The sequence below is a fragment of the Cetorhinus maximus genome, chromosome 30, assembly GCF_964194155.1.
Source record: "Cetorhinus maximus chromosome 30, sCetMax3.hap1.1, whole genome shotgun sequence".
Classification (NCBI taxonomy): Eukaryota; Metazoa; Chordata; class Chondrichthyes; order Lamniformes; family Cetorhinidae; genus Cetorhinus; species Cetorhinus maximus.
The window spans coordinates 25,035,709-25,055,441 of record NC_135908.1 but is presented as its reverse complement, the minus strand read 5'-3'; the positions used below and the strand labels follow the sequence as shown (position 1 = coordinate 25,055,441).

The 19,733-nt window shown below is 47.9% G+C and overlaps 1 protein-coding gene across 1 annotated transcript in view; it reads left to right on the top strand.

Moving 5' to 3' along the window:
* The window catches only part of lactb (lactamase, beta), an 88,721-nt gene extending 69,525 nt beyond the window's left edge, over positions 1-19,196 (top strand). The window contains exons 5-6 of the mRNA XM_078532620.1: positions 2,024-2,189; positions 17,954-19,196. Coding sequence (XP_078388746.1) covers positions 2,024-2,189; positions 17,954-18,536 — 749 coding nt within the window. The 3' untranslated portion in view covers positions 18,537-19,196. The remainder of the gene's footprint in view (positions 1-2,023; positions 2,190-17,953) is intronic.
* The last annotated feature ends 537 nt before the right edge of the window (positions 19,197-19,733 follow it).

Genomic DNA, 19,733 nt, shown 5'->3' with positions numbered 1-19,733 from the left:
AGATTGTGCCCAGGCTTCCATTATTACCTGGAAAAACTCAGCAGGTCTGGCAGCATCTGCGGAGAGGAACACAGTAAATGCTGCCAGACCTGCTGAGTTTCTCCAGGTATTTTTATTTTTGTTTTGGATTTCCAGCATCCGCAGTTTTTTGCTCTTATCCATTAAGAGACAGCAGCCGTTCAGTGGGTATTGTCCAAACTGCCATTCCTCATGTGCGAACTAAAACAGAGTGTGTGGGAAAGCTATTGAGCTGTGGAAAGCATCACACCCAAGCCCAGTTATGGTCTTTTACCCATCAGAAGTCAGTTGATGATGATCGGGAGAGGCACAGCAACCTGGACTGGTATATCTTTTCCCTCCTTCCTTTCTCCAATACTGTGACTAATTGGAAAAGAAAGGACAATTGGATTTTTATAACATCTTTAATGACCTCAGGACATCCTAAAGCTTTTTAAGTCAGTGAAGCATCTTGAAGTGTAGTCACTGTTGTAATTTTGGAAACATGACAGCCAATGTTCACACAGCAAGATCCCACATGCAGTAATATGGTCATGACCAGATCACCTGTTTTGGTGTTGTTGGCTGAGGGATACATTTTGGCCAGGGCCCTGGGAAAGCCCTCCTGTTCCTCAAACAGTGTCCTGGGAACCTTTACATCTGCCTAAGAGGGCAGACCGGGCCCCGGATTAGCAGCTCATCAAAGACTGCACCTCCGACAATGCAGAACACCCCCAATACTGCACTGGACAGCCAGCCTAAAGTTAATGCTTAAATCTCTGGAGTGGGACTTGAACCCACGACCTTCTGACTTAAGCAAGAGTGGAACCCACTGAACTATAGCTGGCTGGCACTCCAACCCAGCTCAGTCAGCAGAGGCCAGGATTTAACCTGGCTTAGCACTAACCACAGAACCACCCAATGAACCTGCCTACAGCAAACTGCAAAAGTGTAGACGTCACATATGATCCTAAGGCAGGTAAGAGGCCTCCACTCAGGTTTCACTACAGGTTCAGTATCCTGGAAACACTCTCAGCCCAGTCATTTATAAAATTAAATGTAGCTCTCACACGGTGTGCTAAGGCTGGAGTCTCACTGTGTGGGGAATTACATGTATTAACAGGGCAACTCGAGTACTCTGTGTGACTGATGAACTCTTACTGAAAAGAGTGAACAATAACAGAGTCACTGCCAGGAATGTCTGAAAGAGTAATCAGCGACTGACCACGTGGAATTTCAGTGAAACATTCTGTAGTCATTTATTATTTTTTCAAATTGACTGGTGAAGCTGGTCAGGTATAATCCGCCATATATCCTCATTTTCAAATCCCTGGGTGAATTCCTGGCCATAGCTCAGCCCAAAGACAATATCTTCCGTCAGTTTTTAACAGCAGTGTACGTGAGGTAGATTGGAGAAGGCTCCTGTGCATGAATTTCCAGGAGTTCAGTTTATAGAACAGCTAATTGGTTGCCTCTCCCTATCTCTGTAATCTCCCCCAGCCCCACAATGCTCCAAGATCTCTGTGCTGCAACATTTCTGGCCTCTTGAGCATTGCTGAGTTTATTCGCTCCAGTATTACTGGCTGTGCCTTCAGCTACCTGCACCCTGAGCTCTGGGATTCCCTCCCCAAACCTCTCTGGCCCTCCCTCCTTTAAGGCTCCTTAAAAACTACCTTTTTGACCAAGCTTTTAGTTAATGCCTTATGTGACTGGTTGTCAAATCTTGTTTCTTGACACCCTTGTGGAGCTCCTTGAAATGTTTTACTATGTTAAAGGTGCTATATAAATGTAAGTTATTATTGCATTGTTTTCCTAGCAGAACTGTTAAGTAGATTTGGGAAGCTGGGTTAGAGATGTACATTTAGTCATTTGGACTAATTTTACAACAGAAAGCAGCACCTGAATCTGTCTGCGCTGAGAAATCTCTGTGCAATTGGCAAATTGGAAAGTGTTGGAAGTGTTCGGAGGCCGATGGTATCAATTTGCCACAAAGTCTAATGTCACTGTCTTCTCTTATGTTTTAAAGGAAGTCAGTTCTTGTATTCGACGCATGCTTGGACCCTCCTCAGTGCTGTCGTGGAAAGGGCTTCCGAGCAGAACTTCATACACTTGATGAAGAAGATGTTCCGGGATCTGGACATGCTCAGAACTGTGCCAGATGAACATGAGCCAATTGTATACAACCGAGCAAGGTAGTGTATCCTAGTGGAGGTGGTGATCTCCTGACTCCTTAGATCAACGAGCAAATGATTTTCATGTAGCCAAAAAATGGCTTTCTGTCTCCTATTTCCCCTCTGGAATGACAATGGGAGATGGGGAGGAGCAAAGCCAGTGATTATCCAGCTACTGAACAGTGACTTGAGGCTGTAGCTACAGAGTAGATAAGGAACTGGAACGGTTACCAATTACCTGGTTATAAAACCTTCAGGAAAGAAAGGCAGTGGCATTAACTAGAGACAATATCATAGCACCAGAGTGTGAAGGTTCAACCAGACATGTGTTCCGATCTTTTGGATTTCACTGAGGAATAGCAAGTTCCCAATGGGAAGGGGTAGGGTAAGGAATGTTCCACAAGAGACAATATTCTACCAGATGGGAATGTTGTTACTGACCTGCCTCATCTGGCACTTTCCTGTCCTGGGAGGTTGATGAGCTCATCCCTTTCCACAGATTATCTGTGAATGATACAACAGTATCTTACATCAGTAACAGCTCCATGCAGATGTTGGAGCCCTTAGGTTCTTGGGTGTCATTGGCTGCACTCGCACAGAGGCAAAGCAGCCTGACAGGAGGCCGCGTTCAGAGGGTTGGTGATAGGCAGGAAGGTAATTCAGTACCTGAGCATTTCATTTTGCTTCTAGATACTGAAAAGAAGAAAGAATATGCATTTCTATAGCACCTTTCACATCCTCAGAACTTCCCAAAGTGCTTCACAGGCAGTGGAGAACTTTTGAAGTGCAGACATTGTTGCTTTGTTGACCAAAAGCAAGATCCCAGAAAGAGCAATGTGAGAAGTAACTAGTTAATCTGTTTGGGATGATGTTAATTGAGGGATAAATATTGGCCAGGACACCAGGAGAACTCCCCTGTTCTCCTTCGAATGGGACCATCAGTGCAAAAAGGCATCTTCAATTTAACTTCTCATCCAAAATGGTAGAGAATATCACCCAAAATGGAAGACTCTATCTGGACACTTTGCTGATAACTGCACACACCAGCTCCTGGCACCACTTAGGCTGCTGGAGAATAAGGACATGGACACTTTCCTGACTGAACATTTCTAATTGTAGTCCCTATTCTTGCAGCTTTTTCCTCCTGACCTGACAAGAGTATGTCGTCCTTAGTTAATCTTTCCATCATCAACCCTTTCTTGGATATTCTACTGGATTGGTATGCAGATGAGTTCATCAGATTGGGCCATATCCCAAAGAAACTTGATCCACAATAACCTAGATTTCCAAAATGTGTAATTGCCTTCACTAGTAGCAAGAACATGTCAGAAGGTATTATCTTTTCTGTAAATCCTAAATTGTTCCACAACTATTGTGCTGAATTGTATACATGTATCACTTGGCATCTTCACAACCCTCGACACAAGCATATTGGCCTAGACAGTGGAAAATTATAGTGGTTGCCAGTCCAATAAATAGTGAAAGGTTAAGAGTAGGCCAATGACATAAAACAGGGTTATTGTAATGGAGCAACAACTTAAAATCCAACGGATATTTCAAGAGAATCATTTGGTTAGTGACCAGCTGCTGAAGCCATGTCTGTTGAATTTGAATTCCTGGCCATAACTCAGCCCAAAGACAATATCTTCCGTCAGTTTTTAACAGCAGTGTACGTGAGGTAGATTGGAGAAGGCTCCTGTGCATGAATTTCCAGGAGTTCAGTTTATAGAACAGCGAAATGGTTGCGGGCGAATTAAAGGTCACTTACAGTGAATCCCCATAGTGTCCTGGGCAACACTCCCCCTGCTCCCCCACCCCCTCCACTCCCCCAAGCCCTGACCCTGACCAACACCTGAGTGTAGGTTAATTGAACATTTAACTGGTTGTGAGATCTTGCCATGTGCAAATTACTTTCTTGCCCAACGAGGGCGACTGAAAAGAGACTTGCATTTATATAGCGCCTTTCGTGAGCTCAGGACATCCCAAAGCACTTTGCAACCAGTTAGTTACTTTCTGAAGTGTTGCCACGATTGTAAAGTAGATGTCAAAAGTAATTAATAACAGGGAAACACCTTGGGAAGCATGTGATAAGGATAAAAACAAAATACTGCGGATGCTGGAAATCCAAAACAAAAACAGAAATACCTGGAAAAACTCAGCAGGTCTGGCAGCATCGGCGGAGAAGAGCAAAGTTGACGTTTCGAGTCCTCATGCTGAGTTTTTCCAGGTATTTCTGTTTTTGCCTGTGATAAGGATCTGTATTTGTGCCACTTGTCCCAGCAGGTGCTGCAGTCAGGATATTCTTGAAGACAAGTGGCTCTGAAGAGACTCGCTGTAATTAACATCTTATTTGAGATGCAAGTTGTGAGTTAAGAGACAAAGCATTTCTTAGAGGTTCTGTTGTAAATGCTTCCTCCTTTGAGAAGAGATATCTGTTATTCCCCCTTCCCCAGTTTTTAATCAGACCTCATTGTGTGCAGTCAGACAGGAGCAGAGTGTAGAGTGTGTAAAAGGACTGATATGTGAGCTTGCTGCTATGTATAAAAAATGCTTCTTGCATGATCTCCCCTTTCATGACTATAATTGAACATGTGCGAGGAGCTTGAAGGTGAGATTCCTTGCCTCACTGCCCTTTAATAAACGCTTCAAATGGAGTGAACAAAATGGGGAAGAACAAATTAAACTCACATTGATTGGAACCACGCCACAGTATATCAGACAATGAATTGCATTGAAGTGAACTGATGACTGATTATGCGAAAATGAGAAGAAAGACTCACATTTATAGTGTCTTTCATGACTTCAGGCCATCCCAAAGCCACTGAGGTACTATTGAATATTGTAGTGTTGGAAGCACGGCAGCTAGTTGGGTATTTCCATGCTGTAAAATTCTTGGACCTGTCAGTTTCTGATTGCCCTTCCATCCTTCTCTCTTTCTGTCTATCTAGTTTTTATAATTTTGTCCAATCATTCTTTCCTCCTCCTCCTCCTTCCAGGTAATTACAAATGAATCTGAGGCGACACAAGGGAAGAAGACAAGTGCAGAGAGTTGCTATGGCTTGGAATGCGCTGCTTGCGAGGGAGGTAGAAACAGATTCAATTATAGAAAGAACATGGAATAAATTGAAGGGGAAACATTTACAGACCGAGAGGGAAAGAGCAGAGAGGAATGTGACCAATTGGATAGCTCTTTGAAAGAGCGGCACTGGATCACCTGGCTTTGTTGGGTGCTCTAAGGTTCTATGAGTCAAGCTGAAAGATATTGAAGGTATGGACAGGGGTTACGATAGGGTTTTTAAAAAATTCTCTCACGGGATGATGGTGTCTCTGGCTGGGCCAGCTTTTACTGTCCATCCCTAGTTACCCTTGGGAAAGTGGTAGTAAACGGCTGTAGCCCATGTGGTGTAGGTACACCCACAGTGCTGTTAGGGAGGGAGTTCCAGGATTTTGACCCAGCGACAGTGAAGGAACGGCCGATATATTTCCAAGTCAGGGTGGTGAGTGACTTGGAGAACTTCCAGGCGGTGATGTTTCCATCTATTTGCTGCCCTTGTCCTTCTAGATGGTAGTGGTCGTGGGTTTGGAAGGTGCTGTCTAAGGAGCCTTGGTGAATTCTTGCACTGCATGTTGTGGATGGTACACACCTGCTGCTACTGTGTTGGTGGTGGAGGGAGTGAATGTTTGTGGATGGGATGCCAATCAAGCGGGCTGCTTTATCTCACGTGGTGTCGAGCTTCTTGAGTGTTGTTCACTCATCCAGGCAAGTGGGGAGTATTCCATTACACTCCAGACTTGTGCCTTGTAGATCGTAGACAGGCTTTGGGGAGTCAGGAGATGAGTTACTCACTGCAGGATTCCCAGCCTCTGACTTGCTCTTGTAGCCACAGTATTTATGTGGCTAGACCAGTTCAGTTTCTGGTCAATGGTAACCCCCAGGATGTTGATTCTGGGGGATTCAGCGATGGTAATGCCATTGAACATCAAGGGGCGATGGTTGGATTCTCTCTTGTTGGAGATGGTCATTGCCTGACACTTGTGTGGCGTGAATGTTACTTACCACTTGTCAGCTCAAACCTGGATATTGTCCAGGTCTTGCTGCATTTGGACATGGACTGCTTCAGTATCTGAGGAGTTGCGAATGGTGCTGAACATTGTGCAATCATCAGCAAACATCCCCACTTCTGACCTTATGATGGAAGGAAGGTCACTGATGAAGCCGCTGAAGATGGTTGGGCCTAGGACCCTACCCTGAGGAACTCCTGCAGTGATGTCCTGGAGCTGAGATGACTGACCTCCAACAACCACAACCAACTTCCTTTGTGCTACGTATGACATTTTTTTTATCCGTTCATAGGATGTGTGTACCACTGGCTAGGCCAGCATTTATTGCCCATCTCTAATTGCCCTTGTTCAGAGGGCATTTAAGAATCAACCATATTGTTGTGGATCTGGAGTCACATGTACGCCGTTAAGGACAGCAGATTTCCTTCCCTAAAGGATATTAGTGAACCAGGTGGACAATTGGCAATAGTTTCGTGGTCATCATCAAACTTTTAATTCCAGTTGAATTCAAGTTTCACCGTCAGTTGTGGTGGGATCTGAACCCAGGTCCCGAGAGCATTACCCTGGGTCTCTGGAATACTAGTCCAGTGACAATATCATAATGTCACTGCCTCCCCAGTGGAGAGTTTTCCCCCTGATTCCCATTGACTCCAGTTTTGCTAGGGCTCCTTGATGCCACATTCGGTCAAATGATGTCTTGATGTCAAGGGCAGTCACTCTCACCTCACCTCTGGAGTTCAGCTCTTTTGTCCATGTTTGAACCAAGGCTGTAATGAGGTCAGGAGCTGAGTGGCCCTGGTGGAACCCAAACTGGGCGTCAGTGAGCAGGTTATTGCTAAGCAAGTGCCGCTTGATCACACTGTTGCTGACCCATTCCATCACTTTACTTATGATGGAGAGTAGACTGATGTGGCGGTAATTGGCCGGGTTGGATTTGTCCTGCTTTTTGTGTACAGGACATACCTGGGCAATTTTCCACATAGCCGGGTAGATGCCAATGTTGTAGCTGTACTGGAACAGCTTGGCTAGGGGTGCGGCAAGTTCTGGAGCACAAGTCTTCAGTACTATTGCCGGAATATTGTCAGGGCCCATAGCCTTTGCAGTATCCAGTGCCTTCAGCCCCTTCTTGATATCATGTGGAGTGAATCGAATTGGCTGAAGACTGGCATCTGTGATGCTGGGGACCTCTGGAGGAGGCCAAGATGGATCATCCACTCGGCGTTTCTGGCTGAAGATTGTAACAAATGCTTCAGCCTTATCTTTTGCACTGTTGTGCTGGGCTGGGCTTCTCCATCATTGAGGATGGGGATATTTGTGGAGCCGCCTCCTCCAGTGAGTTGTTTAATTGTCCACCACCATTCACGATTGGATGTGGCAGGACTGCAGAGCTTAGATCTGATCCATTGGTTGTGGAATAGCTTAGCTTTGTCTGTCACTTGCTGCTTATGCTGTTTGGCACACAAGTAGTCCTGTGTTATAGCCTCACCAGGTTGACACCTCATTTTTAGGTGTGCCTGGTGCTGCTCCTGGCATGCCCTCCTGCACTCTTCATTGAACCAGGGTTGATCCCCTGGCTTGATGGTAATGGTAGAGTGGGGGATATGCTGGGCCATGAGGTTACAGATTGTGTTCGAGTACAATTCTGCTGCTGCTGATGGCCCACAGCGCCTCATGGATGCCCAGTCTTGAGTTTCTAGATCTGTTCGAAATCTATCCCATTTAGCACGGTGGTAGTGCCACACAACACGATGGAGGGTATCCTCAATGTGAAGACGAGACTTTGTCTCCACAATGACTGTGTGGTGGTCACTCCTACCGATACTGTCATGGACAGATGCATCTGCAGCAGGCAGGTTGGTGAGGACAAGATCAGTTATGTTTTTCCCTCTATGTAATTCTATGTAATGTGATAACTATTGTGTCATACAGATATCTTGACAGTTCCTCACACATCTGCAATGTACTTCTGAACTTACCCATCTCATTTACCCATCTTCTAATGAAGACCAACAGTTTCACTTCTATGAGGGGGCTCTGAGACCTTATTGCTATCCCAGTCCTCCCATATACTGAGCCCGCCTACAGTCTCCAGTGAATCGACCCGCCCCAGTTCCCCTCGCATTCCAAATATTGCCAACTTGCCATTCTCAACGCTCAGCTGTACCATCCTCTGCCCTGTGTGTTCAGGGTATGAGAGACGATGCCTGCTCAGTAGTGTGGCCATTTAACAGCATTTAGTTTGCATTCATAATGGAGAGAGTGAGAAAAAGAACCCTGGAGAAGTGCAGAGACACAGTGACGATGAGAGGGAATATGAGAGATGTATAGAGAGAGAGAGGGAAAGAGAAAGATAAATGGAAAGAAGAGTTAAGGGTAAGCAATCCAGAGATGAGCAGGAGAGGAGATTTCTACAGGTGACAACAGAGGAGGCAGTGTGGAGATTTGGGGAGGTTACAGGATTATTTATGGGGGGGAGTGCGGAGCTGGGTGAGGGAGCGGCGGCTAGGGGAGGGGAAAATGTCGGGGGATGGGGGGCCAGGTGGGGGTGTGGGGAAGGGGAGCTGGCTGGGGGAGGGGAGCTGGTTGGGGGAGGGGAACTGGCTGGGGGAGGGGAACTGGTTGGGGGAGGGGAGCTGGCCGGGGGAGGGGAGCTGGTTGGGGGGAGCGGAGCTGGTTGGGGGAGGGGAGCTGGTTGGGGGAGGGGAGCTGGTTGGGGGAGGGGAGCTGGTTGGGGGAGGGGAGCTGGTTGGGGGAGGGGAGCTGGTTGGGGGAGGGGAGCTGGCCGGGGGAGGGGAGCTGGTTGGGGGGAGGGGAGCTGGTTGGGGGGAGGGGTGCTGGCTGGGGGAGGGGAGCTGGTTGGGGGAGGGGAGCTGGTTGGGGGGAGGGGTGCTGGTTGGAGGAGGGGAGCTGGTTGGGGGGAGGGGAGCTGGCTGGGGGAGGGGAGCTGGCTGGGGGAGGGGAGCTGGCTGGGGGAGGGGAGCTGGCTGGGGGAGGGGAGCTGGCTGGGGGAGGGGAGCTGGCTGGGGGAGGGGAGCTGGTTGGGGGAGGGGAGCTGGTTGGGGGAGGGGAGCTGGTTGGGGGAGGGGAGGCTTTGCTTTCGCTTCCTTTGATCTTAACCTTTAGCCGGTGAGCGTTTTGAATGTGAGGTTGGACCTGTAAAGCCAGCCCCCAACATGGCCCCCACCCCGAGCGGATTTACATAGAGAATCCCCCTCGCCAGCTGTGGTCAGTGGTTACACTGTCTCTGTTGAATCAGAGGGCCAGAGACTGGAGCACATTACCCAGACTGACACTCCAGTACTGCACTGAGGGGGTGCCGCAGTGTCGGGGGTGCCGCAGTGTCGGAGGTGCCGCAGTGTCGGAGGTGCCGCAGTGTCGGAGGTGCCGCAGTGTCGGGGGTGCCGCAGTGTCGGGGGTGCCGCAGTGTCGGGGGTGCCGCAGTGTCGGGGGTGCTGCACCGGAGGGGGTGCCGCAGTGTCGGAGGTGCCGCAGTGTCGGAGGTGCTGCCGTGTTGGGGTTGCTGCCATCCAGATGATGCCATAAACTGAGGACCCCAGCTGCCGCTAGGTGGATGTAAAAGATCCAGGTGCAGTAGTGAAGAGGAGCAGGGGAGTTGTCCTCAGTGTCCTGGTTGATATTTGTCCCTGAAGCAACATCACAAAAACTGATTTTCAGGTCCTTCTCACACCGCTGTCTGTGGGAGCTTGCTGTGCACAAGATGGCTGCTGTGTTTCCTACATTACAGTCATGACTACACTTCAAAAGTACGTCATTGACGCTTTGACAGGTCCTCAGGTTGTGATAGGTGCTTTATAAATGCAGCGTCTAGAATCATCCAGCCTGTGCTGGTCTTAGAAAGTGCTTCCCAATCAGTGCTTTCTGGTTTGTCCAAACTCCTGATTTTAAATTCTTTCACATGAGTAACTAATATTAACCTGACAGAAACTGCTGGAAAGCAAGTTTTCAATTGCCCTTTAATTGTTAATCGAGTTGATGGGTGAGTTTTGCTGCATTAAGATCAGGTCTTTATTGTGAATGGGAGCAGCCGATCTCAGTGCTGCCATTGAGCACCCCCTGCTGCTGGCCGCTAGTCACTACAACCTGCTTTAGGATCTTGTTTCAAATACAAACCCAATGTTTACTCCTAATCTACAGCCGCCTTTTCCCCAAAGTTATAGAATCATCAAATGCTACAGATTGAAGGAGACCATTCAGCCCACTGAAGCTGTTTGAAAGATCTATCCAGTTAACCCCATTCCCCTTCTCTTTCCCTGAGATCTCCTCTACAATCCTTTCGCAAGTTATTATTGAATCTGCTTCCACCACACTTTCAGGCAGCACATTCCACCTCCTAATAACTCATTGTGTAAAACAATTCCCCTTGTCTTCTGCCGATTATCTTAAACCGGGGTCCTCTGGTTACCGGCCCTCCTGTTTCTCTATCCAAACCGTTCAGAAGTTTTAAACATCTCTGTCCAATCTCCTCCTCGCCTTCTCTGTTCAAACAACCTCCGCTTGTCCATTCTCTTTACTAAAGCAAAGTCCCTTGTACCTGGTACCATTCTGATAAATCCCCTCCCCAAACTGTCCAGGGCCTTGACATCCTTCATCGAGGGTGGTGCCTGGAACTGGATGCTGTATTCTAGCTGAGGCCTAACCAGCTCTTTGTATTTGGTTTTCTGTCATCAATGGTTTGGAGTTACATCTTATACATAACAGGGCATTAAAGAGCCTAAAAAGAAATAGTAACTTTCTGAAAACAAATGCCTTCAATTGACAATACCCTCAGCAGTGTTTACCTAATTCTTCCTAAAGTATCCCCACACCCTTTCCCCTGACCTACCTATTCTACCACACACTGGCTTCTCTGTTCTAAACTCTGTACCTTCGTGTATCTCAGATTTGACTCATCAAGTCTGAAGCGATCCAATGTAAAATGTACATTGTCAAATAATTAGCTGACCCCCTGTGGCACCGCTCCCAGATGGCCCAGAATCTGGAACATGCTTTTGATCTTCAGTTGCTAAGATGGAACTAAGTATTATAGTCTGTCTCTGTAAGGCCCCTTATACAAACCCTTCCTGTGGAGAATCAGCCTAAATTAATACAACTGATTGATTATTGAGGGATATTCCTGTAGTCTGGCTCCATCACCAAGACTGCCTATTTTCAGCTCCATTATATCGCCTTTCAACCCCGCCCCCCCCACCCCCGTGTTCGCTGACCTACAATGAATCCAGGGCGGATTTTAAAATTCTCGCCCTTGTTTCAAATCCTTCCATGACCTCGCTTCCCCCCTCCAGCCCCACAACCCTCTGAGATCTCTGCACTCCTTCAATTCTGTCCTCTTGAGCATCCCTGATTTTAATCACTCCACCATTGGCTGCCTGCCTTCAGCTACCTGGTGGGTCCTCAGCTCTGGAATTCTCTCCTTAAACCATTGTGCCTCTCACCGTCACTTTCCTCCTTTAATATGCTCCTTATTAACTACCTCTTTGACCAAGCTTTTGGTCATCAGACTTGATATCTCCTTATATGGCTCAGTGTAATATTTTGTTGATGATGCTGCTATGAAGCATCTTGGGTTATTCCACTACATTAAAGGCGCTATATAAATACAAGTTGTTGTTGTGAAAGGTCTGTCTTTCCCTCACCTCCATTTTCTTTCTCACATGGGAAGAAGCCATGGCCTTTAGCAGATTCAACGCTGAGAGAAATTTACAGGCCCCTTAAACTGATGAAGTACGTTTATTTCCGGAGCGTTATGGGATGTGTGGAGGTCTTGTGGCTCAGTGGGCACCATCCCCCGCTCTGAGTGGGAAGCTCCTTGTTCGAGTCAAAGGACCAGTCCTGACTCAATCCCCATTCCGCCGGGATGGATTCGGGACCGGCCTCCTTGCCCTACCCATGGTGGTGAAAGTGGCACTGTGGGTCAGACCTGACCTCGAACTGAGAAACAAGAATAACGAGGCTCCTGGTGGATATATCCCCAGCAGCCTCTGCATTGTGTAGCATTTCCAGCCCCACCTCTGTTATAAATATTTTGCAGATAAGCAGTTCTGCAGGTCGAATCTCTGGAGTACACATTGGGCCGGGATCCCTCAGACTGTATATTATTTGTGCTGAGATTGTTGTAGCCTCTCATTCATGTCTTGTGATTTACTGTAACTCTGAGTGCACGCTGTTTTACTCCCAGTCCAGTTTAACGTTATAAAGAAGTAACAACACTACCACTAAACAATATTTTTATTTACTGAATCCAAGCTGCTAATTGAATTGTGAAAAGATTACAGAGGCTTTGTGCAACCTCTGTGTACGATTATTTAAATAGAAACAATGAGCAGGGTTACGGGGAAAAGGCAGGAGATTGACACGAAGTTAAAATGCTCACAGAGCCGGTACAGACACAATGGGCTGAATGGCCTCCTTCTACACTGTAACAGTTTTGTGATTCTGTAACTGCCTCCATGGCTCATTAACTCAGTTGGTAGACAATGGGACTCTTAATCCCAGGGTCATTGTTTCAAGCCCTGCATTGGGAGATGAATTATTTTCTTAAATACTTTATTCAGGATACTTCTTTAGTCAATTATTATTAAGTTTGTATTAAGTTTCTAATTACAATCAATTCTCCACAGTCTGAGTTTATTGCAGTTTGGGAATCTCATTTGCTGAAATTTCCTGTTATGTATCTTCATCACTTACTGAATTGTCAGGAGTTTAACAGAGGAAAGAGAAATGTGGACTAGATACAAGAACTTACAATTAAGGACTACACAGACTGAAAAGTGGGTAACTTGAACTTTATAGCAGGCAGCTGACAGTGAATCTGTGTATGTGCAGGAAGTGCTCTCCCTAGTGCTGTGGAGTTAATAACTGCTCATCAAACCTTGGAAAATGATTCATGTTGCAGAGAATTGAAACTTTCCTCAGTTTGTCTCGAAAATACAGAGACTGTGGCTTAGTTCTGTAAAGCTAGGCCTCAAATATAAGGTCAAAGTGGCTTTGATCTTTTATATTTGATCTTTTCCATCTTACAGATAGGCTCTGCCCATTTGAGTTGATCCTCATCTCATTACAGTTTTTTACAGATTCATCAGGATGATGCCAAGAATTGTGAACTAGAGTTCAGGAGAGTTTTAGAATACGGCAAATATTTCCTTCCACTGGAGTGGTGAAAGCGGAAGGAGATTTAGTCAGGAGTTTAGAAAATCCTTTGGAATGTTAATGTTAATAGGGAAAGATTGTTTCCTCTGGTTGAGAAGTCAGTGATGGGTGGGGCGGAGGGTCATTTATTGAAAATGATCACCAAGGGGCTGTGGGGATAGATTAGGAGAGATTTCTTCACCCAGTGGGTTATCGGAGCCTGGAATGTTTTGCCGCAGGAATGATTGAGGTAGACAGGAATCTGTTAAGGGTAATTTGGATAACTTATCAAAGCAGGGGATGATTCATTGAAGAGGGAGCTAGATAATTACATGAAAGAGAAAAGAATAGAATACTGATGGGGTAAGATGAGGAGGGATAGGAGGAGGCTGATAAACATTGGTCTAGACTAGTTGGCCTGAATGGCCTGTTCCTCTATTGTGCGTTCTTTGTAATGGGAGAGAGCTGGGCAGTGGCGTAAGGTTTGGATTGGTGTAGCAAAGAGCCAGCACATAAACAATGAGCAGACTGGCCTCCATTTCTGCTGTAAATTTCTGTTTTATTCATTTTAAAACCCAAAGGGGGCTAAGATTACTCAGTTAATTCCTCTTGCCCCCAGGGAGTTGGTGGGTGAGAAGGAATTGCAAAGGAAAATCTGCCTGGGTTGGAGGCGTTTTCTGAAATCCTTCCACGGATATCAGAGCCCATCAGAGGTACGGTGGGGATGTGTCTTCATCCCTGAAGCTTCGGTAGGGAGAATCCTCTCCAGCTGGGGACGTGTTTTCAGACATTGTTAAAGTCATTTTTCTTTCACCAATTTTTCCACCAAACCATTCAGATTTTGGTTTTGATTTGGGCCAACCTCCAATAATTCTTTTGTTTTACACAGTGAGTTGTTATGCCCTGGAGTACGCTGCCTGGAGCAGATTAATGGAGTTGCATTGAGGCAACAGCACAGAAACAGGCTATTTGGCCCAACTGGTCCATGCTGGCATTTTAACTCCACATGTCTGCTCCCACGCCTCTTCATCCCACCCTGTCAACAAATCCTATCTTCACCCTCATGTGCTCACCTAACTTATCCCTTATTCACCTCAACTACTCCCTGTGGTAGCAATAGTAACTCTCAGAGGGAATTGCATATATACTTGAAAAGGAATAAATTGCAGGGCTATGGGGAAAGCGAATGGGGAGTGGGATAGTTCTCTCAAAGAGTCTGCATAGGCACAGGGGATTGATTCCCCTCCTCTGCTGTTTGTCTCTATTAGTTGACATCAGCCACTGCCCTGAGAGTCGTATTTCAAACTGTGCGCTCACTAGGTAAGTGATGTCATCGAATGTGACATCCTGATGCCTGGATCCTAATGCTCAAGTTCAAATTCTCAGCGAGTTGAGATCCAGAGTGGGTTCAGCAGTTACAATTAATTTAAGATCATACTGGGATGAAGTTAAGATCACACTGGGAGGAAGTTAAGATCACACTGGGAGGAAGTTAAGATCACACTGGGAAGAAGTTAAGATCACACTGGGATGAAGTTAAGATCACACTGGGATGAAGTTCAGATCACACTGGGATGAAGTTCAGATCACACTGGTCAGAAGTTAAGATCACACTGGTCAGAAGTTAAGATCACACTGGGAAGAAGTTAAGATCACACTGGGAAGAAGTTCAGATCACACTGGGATGAAGTTAAGATCACACTGGGATGAAGTTAAGATCACACTGGGAAGAAGTTAAGATCGCACTGGGATGAAGTTAAGATCACACTGGGATGAAGTTAAGATCACACTGGTCAGAAGTTAAGATCACACTGGTCAGAAGTTAAGATCACACTGGTCAGAAGTTAAGATCACACTGGGATGAAGTTAAGATCACACTGGGGTGAAGTTAAGATCACACTGGGATGAAGTTAAGATCACACTGGGAAGAAGTTAAGATCACACTGGGATGAAGTTAAGATCACACTGGGATGAAGTTAAGATCACACTGGGAAGAAGTTAAGATCACACTGGGGTGAAGTTAAGATCACACTGGGATGAAGTTAAGATCACGCCGGGATGAAGTTAAGATCACACTGGGAAGAAGTTAAGATCACACCGGGATGAAGTTAAGATCACACCGGGATGAAGTTAAGATCACACCGGGATGAAGTTAAGATCACACTGGGATGAAGTTAAGATCACACTGGGCCAAATTAACGTTGAGGTTTAGGTTTTGGAGAGCCGGTGAGAGAGCCAAGCTGTCTCTTTTCGGAAGGACCTACCAGACCACCAGCCAATCAGCCAGGAGTAAAGACCCGGCCGGGGGCTGTGGGGTGCAGAGTGTCACCTACTGAGCTGCCTTTCGTGCACACCACATGGAGGCCCCAGGATGGGAGGTGGTAATGGGGTATGGGGGCTGAGTTCCATGGGGGAGGAGGCATGTGGAGTGGGCTTAGCTTCGAAGGAGGGAAATGATCCCTGATTGGGCCCATGGCCTGTGAGGGAGGCACCTTGCCCTTTCCTGACGTGCCAGACCCCAGCCCCACGCCCCTCACTGACCACCTCCCACCAGCATAAAAACTGCGGCTGGGTGGGGAGCGGTTCTTAAGTGGGCATTAATTAGCCACTAAAAGCCCCAACTGGGGCCAGGGCAGGTCTCAACACTCCACCCCCCCCTCCCCGCCAGGTGGCAATAAGGTGTAGCAAGGACACCCCCTTTATATTTTTTTACCTCTGACAATAACGTGTATCTTAGCTGCAAACTTACTGAAGAGTTTAGCATTGGTATAAATAATGGGTTAGCCACTCGAGACAACAAAGGAATCAGTTTGGATGAAAGACATCCAGTAACTATGGGAACCTGATTCAGTGATGGGGAGTGGGCCTATTATATCCTAACAGCCTTAAAGGTGGTGAGTGAGTGAGTTTCACATGAGCACCAGGCATTCTCACTCTGGACACAGTGTCTGACCAAAGGAGCTGGTTTAGGATGTTGAACAATAAACGGACGGATTTGAAGAGTCTTAGGGACCCTCCAGTGTGTCCCTGCTGTACCTCCTGGCCTCACACTGTCTAATCCTGGTGCCCAGTTTAACTCTGACCTGAGAACTGGGCACTCCCTCAGTACTGACCCTCCAACAGTGCGGCGCTCCCTCGGTATTGACCCTCCGACAGTGCGGCCCTCCCTCAGTACTGACCCTCCGACATTGCGGCTCTCCCTCAGTACTGACCCTCTGACAGTGTGGCGCTCCCTGAGGACTGACCCTCCGACAGTGCGGCACTCCCTCAGTACTGACCCTCCGACAGTGCGGTGCTCCCTCAGTACTGACCCTCCGACAGTGTAGCGCTCCTTCAGTACTGACCCTCTGACAGTGTGGCACTCCCTCAGTACTGACCCTCTGACAGTGCGGTGCTCCCTCAGTACTGACCCTCTGACAGTGTGGCGCTCCCTCAGTACTGACCCTCTGACAGTGCGGCACTCCCTCAGTATTGACCCTCTGACAGTGCGGCACTCCCTCAGTACTGACCCTCTGACAGTGCGGCACTCCCTCAGTACTGACCCTCTGACAGTGCGGCACTCCCTCAGTACTGACCCTCTGACAGTGCGGCGCTCCCTCAGTACTGACCCTCTGACAGTGTGGCGCTCCCTCAGTACTGACCCTCTGACAGTGCGGCACTCCCTCAGTACTGACCCTCTGACAGTGCGGCACTCCCTCAGTACTGACCCTCTGACAGTGCGGCACTCCCTCAGTATTGATCCTCTGACAGTGCGGCACTCCCTCAGTACTGACCCTCTGACAGTGTGGCGCTCCCTCAGTACTGACCCTCCGACAGTGTAGCGCTCCCTCAGTACTGACCCTCTGACAGTGTGGCACTCCCTCAGTACTGACCCTCTGACAGTGCGGTGCTCCCTCAGTACTGACCCTCTGACAGTGTGGCGCTCCCTCAGTATTGACCCTCTGACAGTGCGGCACTCCCTCAGTATTGACCCTCTGACAGTGCGGTGCTCCCTCAGTACTGACCCTCTGACAGTGTGGCGCTCCCTCAGTACTGACCCTCTGACAGTGCGGCACTCCCTCAGTATTGACCCTCTGACAGTGCGGCACTCCCTCAGTACTGACCCTCTGACAGTGCGGCACTCCCTCAGTACTGACCCTCTGACAGTGCGGCGCTCCCTCAGTACTGACCCTCTGACAGTGTGGCGCTCCCTCAGTACTGACCCTCTGACAGTGCGGCACTCCCTCAGTACTGACCCTCTGACAGTGCGGCACTCCCTCAGTACTGACCCTCTGACAGTGCGGCACTCCCTCAGTATTGACCCTCTGACAGTGCGGCACTCCCTCAGTACTGACCCTCTGACAGTGCGGCACTCCCTCAGTATTGCAGTGGGTTTGTCCGCCTGGATTATGTACTTAAGTCTCTGGAGTGGGACTTGAACCTTCTGAATCCAATGTGAGATCAATACCAAGTGAGACACAATAGAGTCACCCAGTTCTAATATTGGCATGTCCTGAAGTGGGTTGTAGGAATGGGAGTTATTTCTAATCTGCTGTTTAAGGTATGATTGAGCTTTCTCTGTTTCTGTTTTGTGATAGGTATTATGTTTACAACAAGAATGGGCGCCTGGTGAACTGCCCATACGTGGACTGCTCCTACAAATGGGCTGGAGGTGGATTCCTCTCCACCGTGCGTGACCTGCTAAGATTCGGCGGTGCTATGTTGTACAGCTACCAGGCTGAGGGGCTGAAGGATGGGAATCAGACCCTGCTCCCAGGCTACCTCAGACCAGCCACCATGAGGATGATTTGGAGTCCAGTGGGAAAGACAGAGTTGATCTGGGATAGAGAGGGCAGGTACGCCATGGGCTGGGGCATTGTGGAGCAGGGTCAGGAGTGCGGGCAGTGTCGGCACCAGAGGCACTACCTCACCCACACGGGCGGGGCAGTGGGGGCCAGCAGTGTCCTGCTGCTGCTCCCCGAGGAGCCCCCAGACTCTCCCGCCGGACCCTCAGGGGAGGGGGTCCCTCCGCGGGGCGTAGTTGTGGCCATTCTCTGTAACCTGCAGTCCGTTGGCCTCAACCCCACAGCTCTGAACATCGCCTTAGAGTTTGAGAAGGTCAGGTCAGCTCAGCCTCCCTCTCCTCCCTCTGAACCTGACTGCGCCAGTCCAGCCGGCTGACCAAGCACAGGGCTCACAAACACCGAGAAACCTTCCCCCTGCAGCCAGGACCTCCAGGATGGGACTGGGTCTGGATTCAGGGCTGCACTTGTCTGTAGAGTTGCCAACTCTAATTGGGCTCATTCCTGGAATTTGACCCACACAATCCCTCACCTCCAGCAACTTCTTACTCCACATCGCCAATATTTTTATTTCTAATAAAATCTTCAGATAATTTTTTCAAAGACCTTTTTCCCTCCCCGGGGTGTCTGGGAGATTAATCTTTAATTCCTGGAGACTCCAGGGCAATCCTGGAGGGTTGGCAGCCCCTTTCGAGCTGGAATAATTCCTGGAAACAATGATATGAGATTTTTTTCTAACTGCATTTCAGCCCCATCAGGTTGAGGAATTTTACAAAACAATTTTTAAAAACTTTTCCCAAATAATGTGCAAAAATGACTTTTTAACCCTTTTCAACAGTTTTGTAAAAGATGTGAACTGTATTTTATAACCAAGAAGATCTAAATCCCAGGCGCCGGAACATTGCAGTGAGCTGCCAGAGGAGCTGGTTAACTCCGGATTCAGTCCCAATGCCTCAGATTCCCAGTGGGGAATCTGTTCATTTTCTGTGAGAAACATTTATCTTCACAACTCATTAAAGCTTTTAACTTTCTGATATTGAGTGTTGTTAAGTGCGTTGTATGCTATTATCACGGTGGCAAAGTGGTAATGTCACTGGACCAGAGACCCAGGCCAATGCTCTGAGGGCACAGGTTCAAACCCCACCACAGCAGCTAAATTTGGTTAATTGGGAAATGAAAAACTATGGTGACTATGAAACTACCATTCATTGTTGTAAAAACCCATCTGGTTCACTAATGCCCTTTAGGGAGGGAAATCTGCTGTCCTTATCTGGTCTGGCCTCCATGTGACTCCAGACCCACAGCAATGTGGTTGATTCTGATAGGCCTGGACAGACCACCTGACATTGACCTAGGCAACAGCCCAGTCAATGCTGCAAAATCCTCCTTATTAGTACCTGGGTGCTTGTGGAAAATTTGAGAGAGGGGTCCCACAGACTAGTTAAGTAACAGCCGGGCAGTCATCCTCATCAAATGATACCTTACCACCAATCTGCCAGTCTCCTCTGTCATCACCATTCCTGGGTGTACCCTGTCCCACCGGCAGGACAGACCCAGCAGAGGTGGCGGCACAGTG